Source organism: Pseudomyrmex gracilis, unplaced genomic scaffold, assembly GCF_002006095.1.
Source record: "Pseudomyrmex gracilis isolate BER0280 unplaced genomic scaffold, ASM200609v1 scaffold_220, whole genome shotgun sequence".
NCBI lineage: Eukaryota > Metazoa > Arthropoda > Insecta > Hymenoptera > Formicidae > Pseudomyrmex > Pseudomyrmex gracilis.
Window position 1 is genome coordinate 119,142 of NW_018020804.1, and position 7,695 is coordinate 126,836.

At 44.0% G+C, this 7,695-nt stretch overlaps 2 protein-coding genes across 7 annotated transcripts in view; both read right to left on the reverse strand.

Moving 5' to 3' along the window:
• Positions 1 to 5,070, reverse strand: part of LOC109858725 (nesprin-1) — a 65,646-nt gene extending 60,576 nt beyond the window's left edge. For 2 of the 4 annotated variants that reach the window (XM_020436254.1, XM_020436252.1), the window contains exon 1: positions 3,769 to 5,070. In XM_020436254.1, coding sequence (XP_020291843.1) covers positions 3,769 to 4,495 — 727 coding nt within the window. In that variant the 5' untranslated portion in view covers positions 4,496 to 5,070. The remainder of the gene's footprint in view (positions 1 to 3,768) is intronic. The other 2 variants (XM_020436251.1, XM_020436253.1) reach the window with 2 other exon arrangements.
• Positions 5,071 to 5,221: 151 nt separating this feature from the next.
• On the reverse strand, positions 5,222 to 7,695 carry LOC109858730. Of its 3 annotated transcripts, none has more exons than XM_020436265.1 (3): positions 7,463 to 7,695; positions 6,644 to 6,872; positions 5,222 to 5,623 (listed from the first exon to the last, which is right to left on the reverse strand). In XM_020436265.1, exons 1-3 carry the CDS (start codon positions 7,652 to 7,654, stop codon positions 5,562 to 5,564), a joined length of 483 nt encoding a protein of 160 aa, XP_020291854.1. In that variant the 5' UTR covers positions 7,655 to 7,695; the 3' UTR covers positions 5,222 to 5,561. The 3 variants fall into 3 exon arrangements, with proteins under 3 accessions (XP_020291854.1, XP_020291855.1, XP_020291852.1); XM_020436266.1 differs by lacking the exon at positions 5,222 to 5,623 and adding an exon at positions 5,631 to 6,512; XM_020436263.1 differs by lacking the exon at positions 5,222 to 5,623 and having other exon boundaries at positions 5,631 to 6,872.

The window sequence follows — 7,695 nt, forward strand, 5'->3', positions numbered from 1 at the left end:
TTTTTTTTTTTTTTTAACAGAAAGTAGTCGGAGCAAGAAGTTTTCTGTGTCTGCTTGTCAAAATTAAAAGTCGCGCAATAAAATTATTATTTCCCGCATATTTGGACACACACGTACGTCGTGTGTGTTAACAATTAAAGTTGCGCAAAACAAGATGTTCGCACGAGGAGAGAGAAAACAAGCTCTGAAGTAAAATAAAAAATCTTGACGAGAGTTTGCGGAACAAATCGGAATAAATTATGAAACAAAAAAACAAAAAAAAAACTTAGCGATTAAATAAACCGAACGCGATTTGCTTTACATCGTGTTATTCTTACAATGACGTCCCGCATAATCAAGGATGTCATTAGAATACGCGCACTAATGTGGCGCGCGATTACGTAACGCGGTTCATTGAATTTAAATGGGCGGCAATCGACGGCGCGCGTCATGTGCAAAACAGAAAAATAAAAACGACGACACACAAGTGTGATCGTCTGAGATCGGTGCGATCAAAAAAACCGTTTTGTTGTTTCGTTCGAAAATGTGCAATCAATTTGTCATCACAAACATTGTAAAAAATTAATTATCTCTCTCGTAATCGCGAGCGTTTAATTAAGGAAGCAAGAAGAACACGTTAAATTCTCAACGTCTCGGCCTTCCTCTTTCTCGGCGTCTATGAATCTTGTAGGAATTTTTTCTCGCGCGGCGTCGTTAATATATTATAACGTAACGCATAATAAATATTTAACGCGAACGTCTGAAAAGGTCCTTGAATATAAAGCGAAATCGCTCGGACACTAAGCTGAGCGCGAAATTCTCTCGTTACTTCAATGCGCGTTGGATACACCGAAAAAATTATATTCTCGTAAGTAGATTTTTTATACACCAAAAAAATTGTATTCTTGTTTTGAGGATATCCCACTTACTTTAAGTATATTTTATATTAAAATAGGCGCCAAGAAGAGTTTCTTATTTTAAGAGGAAAATCCTCTAAATAGTAATATTGATAAGAATATATACTGATTAGAATATAAAAAGCCTCTATAGAAAAACACATATATATCTCACTATCGAAAAAGACTATATTCTTAAATAAAGAATATATTCTTAAATAAAGAATATATTCTTAATTTCAAAAGAATATTATCTAAAATCTTTAAGAAGATTTTTTAAGTATAAAATCTTCTACTTACAAGAATATAATTTTTTCGGTGTACTTAAAAAATCTTCTTAAAGATTTTAGATGATATTCTTCCGAAATTAAGAATATATTCTTAATTTAAGAATATAGTCTTTTTCGACAGTGAGATATATATGTTTTTCTATATAGAGGCTTTTTATATTCTAATTAGTATATATTCTTATCAATATTACTATTTAGAGGATTTTCCTCTTAAAATAAGAAACTCTTCTTGGCGCCTATTTTAAGTATAAAATATACTTAAAATAAGTGGGATATCCTCAAAACAAGAATACAATTTTTTCGGTGTATATATATGTAATGTATGTTTTGCGCGCTGCGTTGACGCGCGATCTCTGGGAGCAAATCGTTTTTCTTCTCGAACGCGGCAATGTTTTAGCTCGACCCACCTCTACTATATAGTTTTTGCGTTTTCTGACCAGCGGCAAAGCGGTCTTAACGATTGTATGCGTCAATCGAAACGCCAATCTTGAGATGGGAGATAACCGAGCGTGGCCTTGACATTCATGCTATAATGCAAGCGATTTATCAGACGTACATATGTGTATATATATATATATATATATATATATATATCTGTGATTTCATAGAGAAAGGTGTTGTCTTATCGCGGCATTTAATTTTGGCTTGTCAAACACTTGGCAGATCGATACACACATGATCGCTAATAAGCGAATTAAACATTTTATTAATCGTATAATACAACTATGTAGTAATGTTCACAGTATATTTATATTAATATTCTATTTACAGTACGTCTGTAGTTTATTTTTCAGACACGGCTGGGTCTCACAGACCCGGTCCGTTCTGGTGGTTCAACTCGCGGGTCAGTTTTTAGATTTCCGCGGACAAAGGGTTAAACTTTCAATATAATTCACAAAGTTATTTCAATAAATATATTATTTTATTACGTCGTTATTATCATATCATATGTAATATACATATCTACAAAGATAAATATTGCATGAGTGTAACAACTATACAGATCTCGCTAATTGTATTCTCGGAGAAACACAAGTTCTATTTAAAAGAAAAGAAAAAAAAACAAACAAACGAGTGCGGCATTTAAAGTCGGAATTAATTAGCACGAGCGTTCATTAAAATTCCGCATAAATTGCGTGCGTGCGTTTGACCGCGAAATTGTTTGTTCTTATTTTTGTTGTTGTTGTGTAAATGCTTGGTAATTGGTGTTTCAAACACAAAACGAAACGAACGCGATGATGATCGCATGATTACCCCGTGGCGCGCGCGCGCACGTACGTGTCTTGTCAGACGAAACTGCAGAAATTGCGGACACGCGGATAACAACGGGTTTGGCCGCAGAAATTCTCGTTTTCTGTCATTATTAGAGAACGAGAAACGAGGGAGTTTAACCTTTTAGCGTAAACGCGCGCGCGCGCCCCCGAGACGAGAATACACATCGCGTGCAACGCGTCCACGCGGTGTGTGTTTGTGTTTGCCTCTCGCTAATGAGAGACCGCTTCTCGAAATTTAAACCGATTAATTCGTCACCAAACCGGCGCGCGGCGGCGGCGGCGGCCTCGACGTAAACGACGACGACGACGACGCCGCCGCCGCCGCGTTCAGCGTGTTCGAGCATTCCGTTTTCTTATCTTTGTTTTGTATTTTGCAATCTGTATATTTTGTGCGTATTCTTATCAGCTCTTGTGCGCTGAGTAACGTTTAATTTTATCTCACGCGTGCGTGTGTGTGTGTGTGTGTGTCGCACGACCGTAGAGACTTTTTTTTAACACCGATGAGATACAAATGAAAGAGAAACCTTGAACCAACTCAGAGCCGTCGTCGTTGAACTATTGTGCTAGCGCGCGCGTTGGGAGAGACGCATTAAAGTTTTTTATATACGCAGCTCGTTATTATAGCCGCGTTTGTTTACGAACAAACGCGTGTATGGTAAAAATCCGACGCAGTTGACGCGCGCGCGCGCGCGCGCGCGTGAATCTTTCCGTTCGCGCGCATTAGAAGTAGCCGCGATTCGTATCAAAGCTTTTATCGATATTAAAAGTTGGCGGCGTGAGAATTGTAACGTTTAATTTTTAAGCGTTAATTAAAAAAACAATTGCGAAAATTTTTTTGCTAGGCTTTAATTTGAAGATAAAGATAATTTGGTACAGAAAAAAAATATTTTATTACAGTTGGGTCAAACGCGAGAGAAGAGAGCCAACTGGATGAGAGAAGAAGTTCCGCGAGACAGAAATAATTGGAGAAAATTAAAACAATGAGGATGAGAACAGGTGGGGTGCGAGGTCTCCGATCGCACACTCGGATACTCCCTTCCTAAATACGGATACGGAAGATGTTGCGGAAGATGATGCGGATAATCGATAGTTCGAATTTTTCGAACAGTCGCGCGTTCTCGCGTTTAAATCACAGAAGCAAAAAAAAATTATTTCGAGACGTTGGAGTTGATCCCCCATTCCGACCGGTGTATCGATCGAATCTCTCCGTTATCCGGAGTGTGGGCGTCGAAGAAGCGACGAAGAAGAGGATGACGACTTAAAAAAAAAAAAATGACGACAGAGAGAGACAACGGGGAAGAGTTTCTCTCGGGTGAGACAACCCTGTACCTTTGATTTCAGCTATGTGAGCGTCGTACTCGCTCCTGCTGCGCACGTATTCTATCCTCGCGGTGACATTCTGGAAGCTCTGGTTGCGATACTCGGCGTACCACTCCGAGGGCGGCCGGTCGTCCGGCAAGTCCAGCTGTTGGACCGCCGTTGCTCGGGGACTGCTGCATCTTCGATGCGACAGACTTTCCTCCGAGGGAAATCTCGTGAAGGAAGTGATCGAGCTGGATTTGCTGCCGTGAACGCCGCCGTGGCTGTGACTCTGATAGGCCGAGTCGAAGGCGTGTTCCTCGCTTGGAGTCCGGCTTGATTCCGTCAACGCGCGTTGATTAACCGTCACGTTGTCGTGATCGTCTCGAGTCGAGCTGATCTCTCGCACGCTTTTTCGCACGGTGATCTTCTCGAATTTGACGATCTTCGCGCCGTTAAGCTCGCCCTCCTCCACGAGTCGCTCGAAACTCTCCTCGAACGAGGAGTCGCTCGCTCTCGAGGACGAACGCCGGTGCGTCGGCACGCGAAACGGCGACTTGCGCGAGTCCGCGGAGTCTTCCAGAAGATCTTCCTCGGCGCTTGGACTGCGCCCGGCCGACCAGACCTGCTCGAAGAAGCTCACCCGATCCCGCAGTCGGCCACCACGTGGCGTTCTGGGACTGTCATTGCCACCGCCGGGGTTGTTGTCCACCTTTGGGGTTGGACTGCTTCTTCTGGGTGGAGTTGATCCCGACATGCTCCGAGGGATTTTCTTACGTCATTTTATTCCCTTCTGTCGGGAGCCCCGACAAAGCGAGGCTCGCTCTTGCTCTCGACTGTCCACGCGCCGCGCGATTCTATTTTTTTTCTTTTTCTATCCAAGAACTACGAACGTTAGTCCGGCACCTGTTTTTCCGGACACCACACCCCATACACCGGGTGGTATTATACATATACTCCCCGTTCGCGTCGACGTCACCTGCTCCGTTTAATCACGGAAGCGCACGAGCGGCGACGAAAGGCGGCCTTTCACCGAACCGAGAATCCTCCGACGAGAGAGGTTCTCACACACGGCCCTTCGGCCGTTTTTTTCGAATTTTTTCGTCGGCGTAACAATTTCGACGGCTTTTATCTAACGCCGCCGCTTTAGGCGTTATTTCTGATTCTCGTCGGAGTGCGCACCGGGCACAACGTGTCACATGCGTAAATGCGCGACGCGAACGTTTTGCACAGATCGCGCGCATGTGGATTGTACAAATACGGGGAATGTTAACGTTGGGTAACCGCGCGCAACGAACGCCGGTTCGATACTACTACCACCGGCCCTGTGGCGGAGGAGACCAGTCTCGCCGAGGAGAGACCTTCTGGTTTCTCCTCCGCCTCACGTCGTCGCCATTCCCACCGTCGTCGTTCGCGGCGCGGCGCGTCGCGATAGCATCGGGGACCGATGCGCATCGCCGCCGTTATTTTTTTTTTTTTTTTTTCATTCTGGTCGAACAAACCAGTCGCCTCGCTCCCACACACAGAAAACACATTTCTCGTCGTTCTCTTTTGACGTTTTCTTCTCTCTCGTTTTCTCTTCGCTTCTCTCAATCGCGGTTTCTCTTTGATATGTCACTCGACGACGAACGTCTTCTTGGCAATTTGGTCGATTCAACGCAAAGCCGGCCGGCAAAATCAATCGCTCGCTCACGTGTTTCGCTCTCGAAGCGCCTCGCGCTTCAACGTGGTGTGTTGTTGCTTCATCTTCATCAACAGAAGACGATCTTTTGTTTCTCCATATCGCACGTAAAAAACGTTTTCCGTGTATTAACAATCCTTTGCTAATTGCAGTTTGCTCCTGTTTCAGAGAGACCGAGTCTGCGAATTTTCTGCGAGTCTGTTTCTGAAACGACGTTCGATTATCGGAAACCGATGTTGGCGTTTCGAAACGAAGAAGCGTTTGTTTTTTTTTTTTTTTGCAACGTTTGAATAATTTTTACAAATTTGTTTTTTTAGATTATTTTCTGCTTAAAATAGAAGTTGTTTTTTGTTTTTAACAAAAAATCGAATGAATCAACTGCGCGCGTGAAAACTTCGAAAACTTTGTTTCCCCCTTTTGCGCGCGTTGGCGACGACGTTGGAGAGGGAGAGACGAAAACTCTCGCCGCGAATTCCGTTTCTCTCGGAGCGCAATTTTCAAGGCGTTTCGCGTCCGCTTAGGATGAATCATCACGCGCGAGAGATGATCTTGAAACATTTGGTCTATTAGTCTATCGGCGAGGCGCGAATCTGTGTCCGCGCAACAACGACGGGGAGGAGGAGGAGGAGTAAGGTCGGAGGGAAAAGCGAGAACGTAACGTATTGCGAATGGCGCGCGGCAGGTGTCCGTCACGTCTATTTTTAACCCGTTCGCGTCTCTCTCTCTCTCTCTCTCCGCGGAATCTATTTTATTTTCCTCGCGCCGCAATTTAATTCGACGAGAAACGCACGCACGATTTGTGACATCCGTCTTCGCGCAAGTAGGCGCCCCCAATTGCGCAAGATATTCCGCGGACGAAATCTCGAAATGTCCTTTTCTCTTCTTCGAGATTCGCGTCGTCTCTCGTGACGCACGTGAAACTAGACCGTGTCCCGATGAGAGATGGGCGACTTACTTCGTCGGCGTCAGATGATGATGATGATGATGAGAAGGTCGCGCGCTACTACCTTTTTTTTAGCGAGATAAACGACGTGATTCATTCCCGTGATGAGAGTTTATGCACGTCCGGATAAACGACACAATCGCTTGTTTTCTACAAAAGAGATAAGAGCTCAAGCTCTTGATACGGTTTGTTTCTAACACCGGGTGTGGTCCGCTTCGTCGTCGCGCTAGGCGAACAAAATTGTCGCAAAGCGAATTGTTTTTTTTTTTTTTTCTTCTCACCTTGCAATTGTTGAATGGTGGCTTGGTATTCGGCGAGTTTTTCGTCCACGTAATCCTGACTCTGATTGGCGATAATCTCGGCTGTGCTGGGACCGCTGCTCTCCTCGTCCGTTTGCGTGTGATCCAACGGCACGCCGACGTACTCGTAATCACCGGGTCTGTAAGGCGCTATCAGATACTCGGGCGGCGCGCACGGTAACGGCGACGCCGAATCGCTTCTGAAGGAACTCTGCAAGAAGAACGATGATGATTTTCCGCCTGATACATCAATTGATTTGGTTAAAATTCATATTTGTACGAGTGTGCAACATGAAATATTGCCGGGACATTATTTCGCAAGATTGGAGAACATTGCGTACGATAATTTCTAACAAATTACACATATGTTCTTGCAATCACGCGTGTACGTGTGTGTGTGTGCAGAATACAACAAATTCTTTTTTCGCGTTTGTTAAAATTTATAATCTCAGATACAGAATATTACTGAAAAATATGTCTGCAATATTTCCAATATATTAGACAATGTGTGAAAACATTTCTATATATAATATATATGCGGTATAATATACAATAATATTTTGTACAACGTCTTCTATGGGAGATATTGCGGATATAATATTTCTACACAATATTCCCGCAGTACTTTTATTATTTTCAATGACGTTGCAACGATTCTTCAATGTCTCGGCAATGTTTCACGATGTAGAACAGATTATATTTTACAATATTTTAACATTATGTCAATGTCAGGCATTATACATATATATATCAGTTTGTTCTCTTTACACGCAGATACAAGAGAAGTGATGAAATATATACCTGAGTCGGTATGAACGGCCTTGGTGCTTGACTGGTTGTGGGAGTCGGTGAGGGCCATCGTGGCCTGGGGCACTGAATGTAACCAGAAGTGGGACAACCGAAGACGGGCGACATCCCGGGCGAGATCGGCATCCCGATTGGCACCGGGCTCATCGGGTGCATCATCATGCCGGGGTACGTGAGCGGTGACATCGGATGACCCGAGGAAGGTCCGCCGCGAGGAGGACCCCGTG

Coding starts and splice junctions, on each gene's coding strand:
- LOC109858730 (XM_020436263.1), bottom strand. CDS start 7,654: ATGTCACCGCTCACGTACCCCGGCATGATGATGCACCCGATGAGCCCG. Junction 6,873..7,462: donor GGCCGTTCATACCGACTCAG/GTATATATTTCA, acceptor TTCTTCTTGCAG/AGTTCCTTCAGAAGCGATTC.